At 44.9% G+C, this 17892-nt stretch overlaps 1 protein-coding gene across 2 annotated transcripts in view; it reads left to right on the forward strand.

The window, feature by feature from the left end:
• Positions 1–3137: 3137 nt before the first annotated feature.
• GC (GC vitamin D binding protein) overlaps positions 3138–17892 on the forward strand; it is a 46514-nt gene continuing 31759 nt past the window's right edge. Inside the window, exon 1 of one of the 2 annotated variants that reach the window (XM_039540792.1) lies at positions 3138–3305. In XM_039540792.1, the coding sequence (XP_039396726.1) occupies positions 3245–3305 (61 nt within the window). In that variant the 5' untranslated portion in view covers positions 3138–3244. The remainder of the gene's footprint in view (positions 3306–17892) is intronic. The other variant, XM_039540793.1, reaches the window with a different exon arrangement.

Raw genomic sequence — 17892 nt, forward strand, 5'->3', positions numbered from 1 at the left:
GAGCTTGTCTAGCATTTTGTGATACAACTATTCTTGAAGGGCCAGAGGCTGCCGTGATTACTCATATGGAGTAGCACTTTACGTTGCTCACAATGTAGTGAGCAATCTCACTTATTTCAATGGGATTACTTGCAGAATACGGCACCCTTCAGTGGCATCATTTGGCCACGTGTGTATCTGCATGTATGGCGTTCTGTTTATCACTATTGGAATTAGAACCCACCCTTTTAAGGCCTTTTGAGGTCTGCCCAGAAATAACGAGCTGTAATGGCAGTTCCCTGAAGAGCTCTAAAAATCTCTGTTCACAGTGCAAAGGAAATGAATGCGTAAGGATTTCCTGCTAGGACATGCGGCTCCAGTCCTATCAGATCTCTTATAAATAGCCACGCTGGGGTTACAGGAGGGATGAATCCAACCTTGGGCATTGAGCAGCCAAACTTCTGTAACCTGTGGCAGCTGCTATGCCGTGCTGGATGCCATTGCACCTCCCTCCACCCCCACCTTCACTTCTCTCTCGCTATTACCCCTGAGGGAGAGGAGGAGCCTACAGAAGTCTGCCTTCTTTACCCCAGGGAAAAATCCAGGTGCCACAGTGAGTAATGCTCATGGTGCAGCAGGTAGCAGTGTTTCCTCTGCATTAGGACTAAACATGTGTCCCAGTACGTTGTTACGGAGGTGTGTGCTGCTGGAAATGCCATTCCATTCCTGTGCACAAGGACAGACAGAGTGCAACTGAGTTTTGCCTTTGAGACAACAAGAAGGAAAAGGGATTTTTGGCTCAGATCCTCAAAGGTATTGAGGCCCCTATCGTCCATTAAATCAATGGCAGCTGGGTGCCTAAATACCTTTAAGAATCTAGGCCTTTGTGCCCTCCATATGCACCAGTGCCAGGTACAACCTGGCTCTCGAAAAATGTAGAGCTTAAGGGCCCACTCTGAACCCATTTCTGATGGTCTAGTGGAAAGGTTGCTGCTCCTGTAGCCTAAGTGTCAGGTCCAAATCCCAGATGATTTAGGGGAAGAAATGTACGGTTAGGGTGCTGGCCTAGGCCTTGTGAAACCTGGGTTCAGTTCCTTCCTTGTGTGACTTTGGGCAAATCAGTTAATCTCTCTGTGCTGCATTGGTAAAATAGGGGAATAGGACTCCCTTACCTCATGGGGATCAATATACTGAAGATTACAAGATGCTATGTTAAGGAGGACCATATAAATACCAGACGTGTACAGATGGATGGAAGTTGTTCCATAGACTCAAAAGAGTTTTGGTTGAGGTCTTAAATTCCTCCTATAACTTCAATTGAATATACTCCTGACGTCCAGTCCTAAACTGTTTGTATTGTTGCCTTGTGCGCTTAAATGGCTGCCATGCAAGCCAAAGGTGGCTGCGTTTCTGGGGTGGGGAACATACTTTGTAAAGCACTTGAGTGAAAGGCATTGTGCAAGTGTCATTGATTGTCATGTTTTGTACCTGCTAATCCTGCAAAATAAATTTCTGTTTGAGAAATTGAAACTAACATGAGGAGTGATTTTAAAATCTCCTGTGGCAGGAATAGTTTAATGAAATCTCCGTAGCTATGCAGCATAGGTGGCATTGTCTCTGTTGCTTCCCATTTATGTGGTGAAGGCCACCACATCTGAAACCGTCACTAGTAATTGGGGGGAACAGGGAAAGGCTGAAAAAAAATATAGGCTTTTTTAATTGAGTTCAAGCCCTGGATGAGGCATCAAGCAGGAGCCAGTGACCCATAGCCTGGAAGGCCCTTAAAGAACAAATGTTAAGAATATTATATGCTAAATGTGCACTTCTTATTAGGAATGTGCAAGGGGGCTCAAGGTTTGGCATTTAGCCATATTCAACATATTCAACACAACCACAGCGGGGACCTACCTTATCCTGGGAGCAATTCAGTTGGAATGGGGTTACTGGAGGGATGAATGGGGTTACAGGAGGGATGAATGCAACCTTGGGCATTGGGCAGCCATACTTCTGTTACCTGCAGCAGCTGCTATCCGGCGCTGGATGCCATTGCACCTCCCCGCCCCCCTTCACTTCTCTCTCACTACTCCCCTGGGGTGAGAGGAGGAGCCTACAGAAGTCTGCCTTCTTTCCCCATGGACAACATTGCGAGGGAGGGGTACTTTCATTTTCCCCATCCTGGAGGCCAAGGGAGGAGCCTTGTATCTTTCCCCTTCCCTATCCCGTAGGCCATGGAAATGACAGCAGCCATGTTCTTTTACTCTCTTCCCCATGGAGACCAGAGAGAGAGAGCCAGCCCTCCTGGCATTCTTTCTTCTCTTCTTGAAAGAGATGGTGACTAGGATCCTCAGCTCAACAGGTTGAACACTGTTGGGTCTTCATGGTGGATTGAAGAAGTACCGATGAACACGTCCCTAGTTCTCCATTAGCTGAGCACAAATCAGCAACCTCAACAGGGACTCTGCTTCTTGTAGCACACTCCAAAAATACTCCAGTTATCACAGCAATAGCCAGGATGTGCATGTAGGCCCAAATATTGCTGATCTTCAGGGAATTTGGCAAAACAACTTAATTTGACTTCCACTGCTTGCTATTTTGGTAAAATCGATGTATTATTCCTTATTTACTATATTTGCAAGTCACCTTTTAATTCTCCAGCTGGTAAAAATGGTGAATAAAGACATTGTTGTATAATGGGCTGCGCAGGACTGTTAGATATCAGGAAGTGCTGACCAAATCCCAGTTTCGAGGGCAATGGGCAACCATCTTATTTTCTTCCTCACAAGGTGCTGTCAGAATCGATTAATGTCCATAAAGCACTTTGAAGATTAAAACTGCTGTGCAATAAGATGACACATAGAATGTAGGTTTTCCACCTCTCTCTCTCTCTGTCACACACACACACTTTTAAAATTCCTATTACATTGTTTTTGCATTAAAACATTGGTAGGATAAAAAGTTTGATGGAAGTTTCATTGTATAGCTAGAATCCCAGTTTTGCAGAGTTAATAATAAAACCACAGTGATTTGTGGACACACTGGCATCAGTAAATGTCTATTTGTCTTTACTAGTCATTCCATTTTATCTCCACTAGATCAAGGATGCATGCCCTCTGCTCCTCCACCTAGATTAATCATTTATCGGGTAATTTGCAGTCATGTGGTTGATATAAATGGCAGAACGACCGCTAGAGTGCTACCTTTGGGGAAACAATCTGCAGAAGACAAAGTGATTAAACCATCCCTTTAAACCCAGTGTAATTACAAAATGAAGGTAGTAATAGTCTTGCTGCTTGCTGTGGTATCGCTGGGTCATGCTGAACATAGAGGTAAGATGGCTTGCACTCTGCATTTCTCCTGTGAAACTGTCCATTTGAAAGGCTCCATCCAACTTCCATTGAAATCAAAGGAAAGATATCTGCCAGTTTCAATGGAAGCTGGATCAAGTCCTCAAGAAGAGGAACTGTTTAGATAAAGACAATGGTATCGTTCGGCATGGGAGCCATTTCAGAAAAGTTCTAGGGGTGGCAAAGTTGTGTTAGCATATGGAACACGGGCTGCTTATATGATATCTTGCAAAGACTAGGTGGGAGGCAAAAGTATGCTCCATTATGTCTTTTATAGACTTTGAAGCAGGGGGCAAACCAAGGTTGGGGGGGAGGCAACTGCCCCTTTTACCTGTAGCAAATGATGCCCCTGCTGTTAAGGTGTTTGATTTTTCAAAGGCACTAACAGGAATCTTTTCAGATACTGTAGTGATTAGTGCAGACGCACAATTGATTGGCATAACTAATAGAATCATTATCACTTATTAAAAAGTGTTAATGAATTGACTTTTTAATTGGACTTCCCATATGATGAGAGTTTCTCGCTGCAGCACAAACTCAGAACGCATGAACTAGAAAACGGCTTGGTATGGCTCTGCATCGGCAATGGGACTTTGCACCTTTGTGCATCTGTGGCCAAGGTTGGTAGTGAACTAAACTTACTGGGCCAGCTCCTTACTAGTGTAAATTGTAAACTACACCAGCTGAGGATCTGGCTCTTTACGACCTCATAGCTGTTACATGGCCTGCCCAAGAGGAATTGCTGCTCTCTCTCCAGTTCTTGGGGTTTGTCTGCAAAGCTCACGGCAGTGAACCTCCCAGCCCGGGTCAACCGACTCGGGGTTGCAGGGCTTGCACTAGCACTCTCAAAACAGCTTTGTAAACAGTGCTTTGATGTTGTGGCTTGGGTTGGAGCTTGGGGTTTGAAGACTGGGGGTGGGGGGAAGTGGGCTTCAGAGTGTCATCAAAATGACATAGCACAATTGCCACCAGGGAGTCTCAAACTGGGAAGCAAAGTCCTGATCGGGCACGAAGCTTGAAGTATCATCTTTGTCAGAAGTGGGGCACATTGCTCAACAATATGAAGGGAGAGATTGATTGCGTGGCTTTTGTTGGCCAGGCTAGGCCTGTTCGGGAGCAGGGGGAGAAAAAGAACTTTAGTTCAAGGCCTTGACTCTGCCAGGATTCATGTGGAGAACATGACTCTCTCTGGGGCTTTCCGTCTGGTACCTTTCACAAACACTTTTATTTGCTTTACAAAATGAAAGACCTTGAGTAGAAAGAGCAGGGCAAAACCACAAATTCTCACTTTGGTTACTTGATCTGTAGTTGCAGACTCACAAATGAAGTTCTGCCAAAAACAATATAAATTATAAATAAACAAACAAATATATATTTATGTATTTTATCATTATTGCGCACCAGTTTACGAAAGTGAAAATGAATTCCAGCAACCTTGCCCTTGAAAGCTGCCAAGTGGTGATATTAAAACTAATACTTGATCGTGTTAGGAATATCTCCCTGGGGTTAGTCTCTGTACAAAACAACAAAAGAAAACTGGATGCTAATAGATTCTACTTACTGCCATTTGCTTGTATTGATTCACAGAGACTTCTTGCTTAAATTTTTAACACGGCAAGGTTAGAAAGGAATATGTGGTTATTTCACATTGCTGAACCGGAGTTGTTTTGCTTCTTTGATTGAAAACCTTGCCTTTGATGCCAATATACAACTTGAGGGCTGATTTAATTAAACAATGCCCCAGAAGCTGAAGTGTTACAAAAGCTCTATTGGAATGAAAAATGCAGGAAACTAGAGATTTTTCCCTCTCTTTGACAGGACAATCAGTCCTATAATAGCAACTTTGTACAGCCTTGGCCATTGTAATCACGTGAGGCCTGATCCTCAGCTGTTTGTAAATTGGTGTAACTCTACTGATTTCAATGGAACTGCAATTGACTTACATTATCTGAGGTTCAGGCCCATGATGGATTTTTTTTTCCCTTTCAAAAATCCAAAGTATTCTCATGAGATCTGAATGCTGCAGATTACCCAGCAATTAATATTGTAATTACTTTGGTTAATTGGGAAATAGCAAAGGCAATATTCTCTCTTCTAGGGCACTCATTGGATTCTTGATATGCAAAATAACAAAGATAGATGCAATACATTCTGAGGATAATCTGACCCTGGAAATATCAGAAGCCTCAAAGATTTTAAAGTACCAGCATGCTACGTAAGAGGCTTGAACAAAGAAGCACCAGAGAAAGAGTAAAAAGGGAAAACAGGAATTGTCCAGAGAGTTTATAGTTCTGTGAAAGATGGAAACGGGAGAATAGGATCACGGATTGGGTCCAGAGGAGAGGGAAAAGGATGGGAATGGAAAATACCTCAGTAGGTTCAAATGAGCAAATTTTCAGAAGCTATGAACTCTTAGAGTCAGATCTTCAGCTAGTGTACATCAACATCACTTCACTGAAGCCATTGACGTGATGATTTACATCAGCTGAGCAGCTGACCCTTGAAGTGTTTTGCCTAAAACCTGACCTGTATCTTTCTCTTCATACAACTTAAGCTTGTAGGTAGGGGCTGGATGGATCAGGAGTCTGAAAGACTTCTCAGTTCTCTGTCATCTCTCAGATACCAGCTTTAATATGTCTCCAGGTCAGAAATGAGCAGAGCTATATGGAATGCTCACAGTGAAACTTCCTGAGATGTCTTATAAACTCAAACATTAGTCAATGGTTTGCGTGTCAGCACAGTTTTGGCTTTGTGTTGAAAATCATCCTTTCATAGAGTTTTAACATAATACTTAGGGCTTTGACTGCGTTTCATTTATGCTCCAGGGTTGTTTGACCTTAGAATTCAAAAGGTAAAAACTGCAAAGATCAAAAACAAAGAAAAAGTTTTAATGGCCCCGGCAAAGTAAAACTGGTGAATTTCACACAGCTTGAGTCATGACTAAAAATTGTCCCATCCTTGTTTGTTTGGAGACCTGCATAAAATGAGTTGTTTGTCTCAGCCCCGTCACAGTGGACAAGTGCCTGTTTGACAAAATTACCACTACCGCTAGCATTAATTGCAGCTTTGAGTGGCAGCCTCAGCAGAAAATCCAAGATCCGAACAGACCAAAAAGACTGAACTATCTCACTCGCCATTTTTCCATATCTCCCTCTTTCAAACAGCCACAGTTAGACAGCTTGCATCAGTCACGTAAGATACCAGGCTCACAACCAATGCATTCGCTTGAAAGCATTTCACGTCTTGTTGACAAAAAAACAAAAAGGTCATCTCCAGGCCCACCCTGTGACTTGTGCCCTCTCATGCCATAAGAGACTTGAGCCCAATTCCCAGGGTTGGGGAGGATGGTGGTGAAATCAGGCCTAGTCCCTGTTGAGCAAATGCCTTACAATGCTCTGCGGTGATCCCTCCAGGTAATCCAAAGCAGCAATAATAGGGTTTGAAGGAAGAGTGTTCCACGCTGCCTCAGTAACGCAAGAGTTGGAAGGCAGTGTCAATAGCAGGCAGTTCTCCTGTACATAAACGCTTTTTCCCACATCAGTATCATACCCTTGTTAACCCAGTTAGATTTTTTAAATTGCTGAAAAGAAGCCATAAATGAAGCTAAGCGCTTCACCCCTTTTGGGCATTAAAGATACCATGGCATTTTTCAGAAAAACTAAGGCTGTCACTGTGTGTCCTGGTGTCAGATCGTTCCCATTTCACTATCTGGAGGTCCTCACAGCCGTTAAGCTGGAAAAGAGATTTGTCACTTCTGTCCTCATCTTCTTGATGGTGTTTCTGTGCCCTCTTAAACAGCTGATGTGTCTCAGGTTGAAGGGAGCCAGCTACCTTTCAATGAGAGCTGAAGTGATGTGTTAGCACAGGAGCCGGCAACCTCTGGCACACGGCTCGCCAGGGTAAGCACCCCAGCGGGCCAGGCCAGATTGTTTACCTGCCACGTCAGCAGGTTCGGTCGATCGCGGCTCCCACTGGCCGCGGTTCGCCATCCCAGGCCAATGGGGGTGGCAGGAAATGGCACAGGCAAGGGATGTGCTGGCCGCGGCTTCCCGCCACCCCCATTGGCCTGGCACAGCGAACCGTGGCCAATGGGAGCCGCAATTGGCCGAACCTGGCAACGCGGCAGGTAAACAAACTGGCCCAGTCCGCCAGGGTGCTTACCATGGTGAGCCGCATGCCAGAGGTTGCCGACCCCTGTATTAGCATGTCTGTTAAAATAAGTAACACACTCTGAGATCTTATGGGATGAAGACTACTTCTCCCTAAAACACAGCCTGCTCTATAGTCCTGCTACAATTGAACCCTGATCACTGGCAGCATGCCACTCAAAGCACCATCTACACTAGCAAAAAGGTGTGTATTTAAAACATGATAACTAACATGTGACAGCTAACACATTTAAAAACCCTAGTGTAGACAGGTCAAGTTATAGTGTGGACACGTTAGCTAGTCAAGGTGAGCTCTAGGGGAGAGTCTAAATTGCGGGCAGTCCCTGAGTGGTGTACGTACCATCAGTGCTGCTGTGGGAAGCATTAATTTCCATAGTGTTTTCTGCCAGCAACTATATGGATTTCTGAGGAGATCTTGCTGCCTCTAGCAGCTCCTCCCCTGCTCTGCCCTAACCAGTTGGCCATACCCCTGAAATCATGCATACCCCCAGTCAACCATAGCGCCCTCCAAGAGGCTGGCACTGGCTCAGGGCTGGAGGAAGTCAACTAGTGACCAATCTCTTCCACCCACGCTTCCTGACCACATTTGGCAGGGAAACGTGCTCATTCCCTTCCAGTATGTCGCAGAAGAGAGAAGGAGGCCCAGTGTGCCGCTCAGAGGTAGCGCTCCATATGCAAGAAGGAGCTGTATGGAGCTGAGTTTTGAGGGCAGGAGAAGAGGCTGTGGTGTTGACATCTTCATAGTCTTCTAGGGCCTAATCTAAAGACCTGATCGCAAGTCAATACAAAGATTTCTCCCTGATTTCAATGGGCTTTGGATCGGGTTCTTAGTGAGCAGGGGTTATTTGATTGAGCTGAGCAGCCATTTTATATATTGAAATAACCTAACAGGGCTGTACGCTTTGTTTGAGTCCAAGCCTCCACTTGTAATATAATTTTCTGTGTCCTTTTCACAGCTGGTGGACTATCATTAACACCTGATTTATACGCACATACCAAATTATTTGATAAACACTGAGCAGGTGAATCCTGTATTTATTTTGTCTCTGTTTAGCTGATTTAAGCGACAATATCAAAGTGCATCAGTGAGCAGCTAATCCAGGGCCAAAACATTTCTTTTGTTTACTTTGGTTGTGAGTCGGGTGACCCTATGTCCCAAAGAGAAAATGGGACACCACCAGCTGCTCGCCCGAGGGCACCTCCATGCCGTTGCCTGTCGCTGTAATCTTGTTGCTGTTGCTCGGTTGCTGGAACCCTGCTGGAACCAGGTTGCTCCCCTGCGCAATGCGGGGTCCCCGATGCACGCTGGAACACTGCTGCCCTGCCTCCCCGCTGTGGGGGTCTGGCATCTCTGCTCACCCCCTCCACACCGCACCCCAGTTTTTTGACAAGAGTGGGCATTTGTCCTGGTTGCTCTAGCCAACTGATCAAGTCAAAAAATGGGACAAATGCCTCCTTTTGGGGAAAATGTCAGCACAGGGCTTAAAAAAGGGACCGTCCCAGCCAAAATGGGACATATGGTCACCCTAGTTGTGAGCAGGGGCGGCTCTAGGCACCAGCAAAACAAGCTGGTGCCTAGGGCGGCAAAATGTAGGGGGCGTCCCCTGCAGCCGGGGAGGGCGGAAGGCTGGGCCGGCGGACCTGCCGCCGTCATGGCTGCGGCAGGTCGACCGGAGCCCGGGACGAGTGGACCTGCCGCAGGCATGACTGCGGAGGGGGCGCTCGTCCCGCGGCTCGGCTGGACCTCCCGCAGTCATGCCTGCGGCAGGTCCACTCGTCCCGGGCTCCGGTCGACCTGCCGCAGCGGGAGCTCAACCGGAGCCGCGGGACGGACCGGGGAAGGGCGGCGCAGCGCACCGCGCTGCTTGGGGCAGCGTGATTTCTAGAGCCGCCCCTGGTTGTGAGGGGAAAGTATTCTAACCAAGAGCTGTCACCCTCAGAGGCTACTTGTTCTGACAGGGGAGAGGGGTCAAACTTCTTTGACTCTAATAGAGTAGCAGGATACAGACTGATTAATATCTTAGAGCTTGACTCCTCGCCACACCAGCAGAATCATCACTTGTCTGTTGGGGACACATGAGCATAATCAGATAGCATCAGACTTTGATACAATCAAAAATGTCAAACACAAGGCAAATGGTAGCACTTTGAAGCATTTCAGGAAACCAGGGAGTTTCCCCCTCCATCTATCTAATCTGTGTCCTGCAAAGTCTATGCAGCTGAGGCATTAAAATACACTTCTCCTCTAAAAACGCTACCTTCTTACTAAGCAGCTATGCTACTTATGTGCATTCAGAATCTGATAATAATAATGATGAAAATAAGCTTTCACTGCTTTTTATTCTGCTGCTTTGTTCTGCAGAGTCAACACAGTTGAGAGAGTGAGCTAAATTCTATTAATCACTGTCAGAATCATTTAAGTTCTAAATCAGTTACATCTGTGCAACTGAGGGCCTCATTTGAAGACAGTGGGTTAGCAGAGACTTCATCATGGTAATGGTCCCTTCTGGCCTTCAAATGTATGAATTTTAGCCTACCACTGAACTGTACTTCATTTACAGGGATATCACTCATTTTAATCCCAAAGATCCTTGCACTCTGTGCACATTTGGTGTCCTCTCATTTTTATTGTTGAAACTGTTTGCATCAGAAATAAAGAATCGTGACAGGGAGGTTTGAGAGACCATTAATTTCACTACACGAATGGTTCTTACAACATGGTAAATGTCTAGCATTACTAATTTTAGTGTGTTCCCATTTGGGGTCTGTGTATATCTTGGACTTTTATGTCTTCAACCAGACCTTGACTTCCTTAGGACTAGCTGGTTTCTAGATGTTGTGGGCCAGATCCCCCAGATAGTGTAAATCAGATTAATTCTATTGAAGTTCCAATGGAACTGTGGTGATTTCCACCAGGTGTTGATCTGAGCTGTACACTTCTCACTGCCCACTGGTGCCCCAATTTCTTGTGTGATTCAGGTTTTCTAAAGAATCTCCTGGAGCAAGTATTTCCAGAAATGGCAGCTTAAGGGTAAAAGAGAACACGGGAATTTTCTTCAAAAGTGCCTAAATCCTATTTTCAAAAGTGACTTAAAAGTCCAAGTCTCATTGAAAGTAAATCAGACTTAGGCTCCTAAATGCCCAAGTCATTTTTTAAAATGGGATGTAGGGCCAGACATTAAAGATATTCTGGTTCTTAGAGATGCAAATAGACGCCTAGTGGGATTTTCTAAAGTAACTAGGTTGGGAGTTAGACACTTGTACCCAGAACCTCAAAGGTATTTAGGTGCCTAACTGAATTCAATGGGAGTTAGTCAAAGGTATTTAGGCACCTACCTGGGCCTTAGGCATATGCACCGACATTTCCCAGGTGTGCTTGACCCCCGCTCTGCCCCAGGCCCTGCCCCTACTCCACCCCTTCCCCCAAGGCTCCTCCCCACCCCATCTCTTCCAGCCCCCATTCCGCCCCCTTCCCCGAGCGTGCCCCACCCTCACTCCTTCCCCTCCTGAACGCTGCTAAACAGCTGATCTGCAGTGAGCAGGAGGGCTGGGGGGAGGGGGAGGAGCTGATTAGTGGGGCTGCCGGTGTGTGCTGAGCACCCACTATTTTTTTTTCCCCGTGGGTGCTCCAGCCCCAGAGCAGCCATGGACTTGGCGCCTATGGCCCTAGGTGCTTTTGAAATCCTACTAGGTGCCTATTTATATCTGTAGGTATCTAAAAACACTTTGCAAATCTGGCCCTAACTACCTAAGTGACTTTTGAAAATTGAACTTGGGCTTCTGAGTCACTTTGGTGCTTTTGAAAATTTTACCCTTTCAGCTTTTTGCATCCTGTCTTCACTCCAAACACCTCTCCGGGTGTGAAAGTCACTGTGAAAATAATGTAAATGTTACAGCAGAGTTTCTGAAATTATACTGATATTTAACCTGCTGGCACCAAATCCCACCCCAGACAGTTTGGAGCAAAATGAATAGCACTTTACAGGGATTAGTGGCTTATTAACCATTCCTTTGGCACTTGCTGTAATTACATGAATCATAGTGCTCTCTGCTTAGGTTTGGTAATATGGCCAGGCACACTATATCATTTTATAGCACTGGTCCCCAACCTTTTTGGCTGGCGAGCGCCAACCAAAGGACCACTGCGGTGGTGGAGCATCCGCCGAAATGCCGCCAAATTTTGGTGGCGACGCCTCTCAATGACGTCGCTTGCCGTCAACAAGCGACGTCATCGAGAGGCGTCCCCGCCGAAATTTGGGAGCGACGCCTCTCGATGATGTCACTTGTCGACGGCAAGCAGCGTCATCGAGAGGCGTCCATGCCAAAATGCCGCTGTGGCATTTCGGCGGGTGCTCTCCCGGGGGCCAGGATGCAGGCGCATTAAGATGCCCCCGCGGGCGCCATGGCACCCGTGGGCACCGCGTTGGGGACCCCTGTTTTATAGCAACTCCATTGCAATTTAGCATTAACGTTCACCTGTTGCAAAGACTTATGGCAATTCCTTTTCATTCTGTCTGTCCTGATACTTCTTGATATTTTTTTTGATAAAGCCATTCAATCCTGTGCATTTTCCAGATTGAACATAAGATCGAGAGCTCTCTATTTCAAACATATACGGTTCATAGCACCCTCTATTGGTTCTTATTACAACAGCAATTGATTTCCATGTATCCGGTGCAATCTACAACTTTGTGCAGCCAGTGCTGCAGCTGAAAAAAATGAAAGAGGCCAATACAGAAAAAGACTAACATCAATGAAACAAGGGTAACTTTCTTCTAAAAGTGCCTAAATGACTTAGACTGAGTCCTATTTTCAAAGGTGACTTAGGCACTTAGCGACCTCATTCTCATTAAAAGACAATGGGACGTAGGCTGAAAGTTAGTTAGGCACTTTTGACAATTGTGTCTCTCGACAATTAGAGGGAGATATTCAGAAGCACCTTTTAATTTTTTTTTCAGTGGGAGCTGGAGCCCTAATTCTTTTGAAAATCCTAGTCTTCAGTGATTGCCACTATACAAAACACGAAGACAGATGGCTAAATAGAGTTGATGAAGTAAGGGAGAACGTCTACCTAATTTCTTTAACTAAAACTCTAATTGGGCCTGCTTCTTCTTTCACACTGGCTTTACACTAGTGTAACATCAGTGATTTCAACAGAACTACTAATGGGGTGTCGGCTGTCAGATAACCCTTGAAGAAGAGCTCTGTGGAGCTCAAAAGCTCATCTCTCTCATCAACAGAAGTTAGTCCAATAAACAATATTTGCTTGCCCACCTTTTCTCTCCGAGAACCCTTTACTATTTTATTAGACTGTCCTGAAAACCCTGTTTCTTATAAAAGCCAGAAAGAAAACGGTCATCACCTACCACCCAACCTGATAGTTTAAGAACTTTTTTAATACTAATGAAAGGAGAAACCCCTTCAACAATAGTCACTATTAAGCTCAAAATTAAAATAGGTAAGAGGAAAAAGGAGAAGAGCTTGATATCATAGAGTTTTGATAGGACCACCAATAAACAGGCCATCTACCTTAATGTAAGAAAAACAGAAGTTTGGACCTAAACGTGAAACAATGAAAGACTTTAATTGACACTATCAAATGACAGGATAAAAAAGGAAGACTAAGAGTAGAAAAGCATCAGCTGCAATATGTGATTAATACCATAAAGCTGCAGAAACTGACTGGTAGCAGGTCTCATTGATACAGTTTTAGGGACTTCCATAGGGCAATTTATAATTGCATATTTTGTGTATATATATTTTGTGTTTTCACGTGTGCTGGCTGCATCTCATCCGTAACATCAAGTGATTAGACAGGATACCAAACATCAAAGTCCTGGACAAGAGCTGTAGGACTAGCATTGAATCCCTAATTATATAGGTACAACTTTACTGGGCTTGTACAAATGGGTAATACAAGCTTCCCAAAGTCATATTTTATGGACAATTGAAAATGGGAGCATGTATGCTGGAAGGCCAATGAAAATGATATAATGACACTCTCAAAGCCCATTTAAAAGCTGGCCAACTTGACCCCAGCACATGGAAAGCTGCTGCTGATAGATCAAGATGGTGGCAGACCTATTGGTCTGCAGTTAAAGCCGTTGAGAACAGCAGAACAGAAAAAGCCAAAGAGAAGTGCGAGCCAAGAAATCAGGCTGTGTCAAAAACAAGTGAGCGTGTCTGCCTGATGTGCAGATACATCTGCAGATCCTTCATTGACTTATATTTGCTCTGAAAGACACACTGAAAAAAACTGTCTCTTGTGCATTGACTACAGTGGGCGTCTCCAATATATACTAATTTCTCTCTGACTAAGTTGTAAAGCAAGTTTTATAAGGTTTTTGTGATAAAAGAATGTATCTGTTAGTAACGTGAAAGAAAAACAAAGCCTACTCTTTATTTGTACCAGTAAGTGAGAGAAGAAAGAGAACAATTATATTCATTTTCTTATCAGACATGACACCACATTTTTCAGGATCAGCCAGACTAGGCTAAAAGAATGTCACACGTTAAATTGTAATGTGCACACATTTTGTATGCAATTTTCTCTAGAGATGAATGGGAGCTGCTGGTTCTCAGCTCTTTGAAACTACGGTTATAATTTTATTTAGATGTGTAAACACAGACGTCAGAGCTACAACCGCATACCATATGAAAAACATGAATGGGTCTTCCAGAAACCTGATCAAATATAGCCAGTGAGTTCTGTAACAAACTGAAATGCAGCAGTGCTGTCGTCTCTCTTTATTTCCTTTTGCTCTCCCTCCCTAAAGAAAGATTCTAACACTCTCTAGTATATGTTCTGTTATGATTTGTAATGGGCAAAAAAAAAAGAAAAACGCTTCCACTCTTTCTCATTCTGGCCACCTCCTACTACTTCCCCGGCCCCAAAGAGAACAGGGATTCCCTGGCAGTGAAGAATCCCCAAGCTCTGTGTGGGCCCAGGGAGGAAGAGGATGGAATGGGAGAGAAGGGAGAGGTCATGTGATCCTCTTTTCCTTTCCCCCACTCCTACAAGCCTTGGGGCTCAGTGATTTGGTCACTTGGTGACTCACCATACCTTGAAATGGTTTTCTGACTCCAACATTCATGGAACGTTCTATACACTCAGATCACTGATAGGTTCCTGCGGTTTTAACCTCACGCTGACAAAGCCTTTTTGTGTGGTGGTCAGGTTAATGGGACTGTCCCTCAGATAGCTAATAACCTGTGTCCTGCACTGGGCATTGTATATTGATGGCTAAATGAAAAGAGAGGGGAGAAATCATTTATTTATCAGAAATATTGAGCATGTGTTTTAGAATTCAGCCAGGGATGAAGAAAAGTTTATCAAAAAATATTAAATCTATCATATTGGAAACTGAGGTCTAAATTATACTCTTGAATGGGTCTCCCATTGATTTTAAACAAAGTCTTTCACCACAATGACAATACATTTATTTCCAGACTGGTTTCCCCACCCACACTGGGATCCTTGCCCTTCCCTAGTATGCCGAGGGCCCAACTCTGCCACCATTACTTGCATTGTGTAGTACATAACTCCATGAGTAGCCCCACTGGAAACACCAAGCGGGTAGGTGGGGATGGGACGGCAGTGGTGAGCTGGAGCCGGTTCCCACAGGTTCCCAAGAACCGGTTGCTAAAATTAGACCTCTGTGGAGAACCGGTTGTTAAAGGGCCAGGGGGTGGGCAAAGAACTCCAGTCCGCGGGCCGGACCATCCTGTTGCTCCCAGGATTCCCAGCTGGGGAGGCTGAGGCTCCCCCGGCCCTTCCCCCACTTCCCCCCAGCTGCAGCAGGGCCAGCCACCGGCACCAGCTGGGCAGCTCAGCTGAGCTCCGGAGTCATCCTGCTGCTTTGAGCTGCCGGCAAGGTAAGCGGGGAGGGGGCTGCAAGCTCTAGGGTTGCCGGGGGGGCAAGTGGGGCAATTTGCCCCAGGCCCTGCAGGGGACCCCAGCCCCACAAGTATGTCTCCTCCTGCCCCGGCCCCTCCCCTGCTCCCCCCCTTAAATCAGAACTTTTTATAGGGAACCGGTTGTTAAGATTTTGGCAGCTCATCACTGGATGGGAGGGAGATGGGCGGAGCCAATGCACAAGCCAGCACTGCTGGATCAGTGCAGGGGAGGTTATAATTTGCTACTGACGTAGGCCAGCAACAAATGACTCTCTGCCAGAAGCAAGTGGGGGAGGTGGAAAGGAACTGGGCCTTTCTTTCTTCCCCAAGCTGCTTTTACACCCCACCCCTCAGGCTTGTGGCAAAGCCAAAAATCTAGCTCTCTGTAAAACAGGTTCCAATTAGCATTATGCTAAGCTCCCCACTTTTCATTTTGTGGCCAAGTTAAAATTTTCACAAACACTCACAAAGAAAACCTTGTGTTTGCCAGTGCTTTTCATGACAGAGATGCCCTGATTCTATATTTACCTCAGTTGGAAATTGGCCATTTCTGTCTGCCTGCTTTTTTTTTTTCCAACGAAATGTTCCTTAAGCAGAGAATTGCCTCGTGACATCTGTGCATGAAGAATGGCCTCTAGCATCAAGTGCTTCACGCACCATTCTCTGCTGCCATCTAAAGCAGATAAATGGGAGTGTAACGCAGCAAAGAGGCAGCTGTGATGACTGGATCATTCCAGCCCTACTAGGAGCTTGAATTATTCAAATGAAGACAGATCTGACACTGAGCAAACTGGAATCTCATCAGGCAAACAAGATGAGGTTCTGTATTTAAAAATGCTGTCATTTTCCCTCTGATTTTTTTAAGCTTCATTTGATTTGAAGACTTCAATGGCTCAGACACAGGTTCGATACAGGAGTGGGTGGGTGAGATTCTGTGGCCTGCATTGTGCAGGAGGTCAGACTAGATGATCATAATGGTCCCTTCTGACCTTAAAGTCTATGAGTCTATGATTCTATACATTCTGAAAATGCCCAGTAGTACCTGTTAAGTGCCTTACAGAGAAGAATGTAGGCGCTCCATGTGAATTCAGCCTGAGGTGAAGTGTTGACTAAGAGTGACAGGTTTCAGAGGGGTAGCCATGTTAGTCTGTATCAGCAAAAACAATGAGAAGTCCTGGTGGCACCTTAGAGACTAACACATTTATTTGGGCATAAGCTTTCCTGGGCTAAAACCCACTTATTTCTATGTACATTGGTCAAACCGGACAGTCTCTATGCAAAAGAATAAATGGACACAAATCTGACATCAAGAATTATAACATTCAAAAACCAGTAGAACAACACTTCAATCTCCCTGGACACTCAATGACAGACTTAAAAGTGGCAATTCTTCAACAAAAAAACTTCAAAAACAGACTCCAGCGAGGAACTGCAGAACTGGAATTAATTTGCAAACTGAACACCATCAAATTAGGCCCGAATAAAGACTGGGAATGACTGGGTCACTACAAAAACTAATTTCCCCCCTGCTGCTACTCTCATCTTCTTGTTAACTGTTTGAAATGAGCCATCTTGATTACTTTGGCCTCATTAGCACTACAAAAGTGATTTTCCTTCCCTTGATATTCACCCCTTCTTGTCAACTGTTGAGAATAGCCCACTTCCACCTTAATTGAATTGGCTCATTAGCACTGACCCCCCCACACTTGGTAAGTCAACTTTTCATGCACTGCGTATTTATACCTGCCTGTATTTTTCCACGCCATGAATCTGATGAAGTGAGTTTTAGCCCATGAAAGCTTATGCCCAAATAAATTTGTTAGTCTTTAAGGTGCCACAAGGACTCCTCAAAATGGACACAAATCTGACATCAGGAATCATAACATTAAAAAACCAGCAGGAGAACACTTTAACCTGTCTGGTCACTCAATAACAGATCTGAGGGTGGCAATTTTGCAACAGAAAAGCTTCAAAAACAGACTCCAACGAGAAACTGCTGAACTCGAATTGATATGCAAATGAGATACAATCAGTTTAGGCTTGAATAGAGACTGGGAATGGCTGAGCCATTACAAACATTGAATCTATCTCCCCATGTAAGTATTCTTACACTTCTTATCAAACTGTCTGTACTGGGCTATCTTGATTATCACTTCAAAAGTTTTTTCTCTTTCTTAATTGGCCTCTCAGAGTTGGTAAGACAACTCCCACCTTTTCATGCTCTCTGTATGTGTATATATATATATCTCCTCACTATATGTTCCATTTGATGCATCCGAAGAAGTGGGCTGTAGCCCACGAAAGCTTATGCTCAAATAAATGTGTTAGTCTCTAAGGTGCCACAAGGACTCCTGTTCTTTTTGCGGATACAGCCTAACACGGCTGCTACTCTGAAACTTGTTGTTTTTGTTTACTAAGGGCTAGTCTACACTTACCAGCCGGGTCGACGCGGTGAGTTCGACTTCTCGGAGTTCGAACTATCGCGTCTAATCTGGACGCGATAG

This window comes from Mauremys reevesii, linkage group 5, assembly GCF_016161935.1.
Source record: "Mauremys reevesii isolate NIE-2019 linkage group 5, ASM1616193v1, whole genome shotgun sequence".
Taxonomy (NCBI): Eukaryota; Metazoa; Chordata; order Testudines; family Geoemydidae; genus Mauremys; species Mauremys reevesii.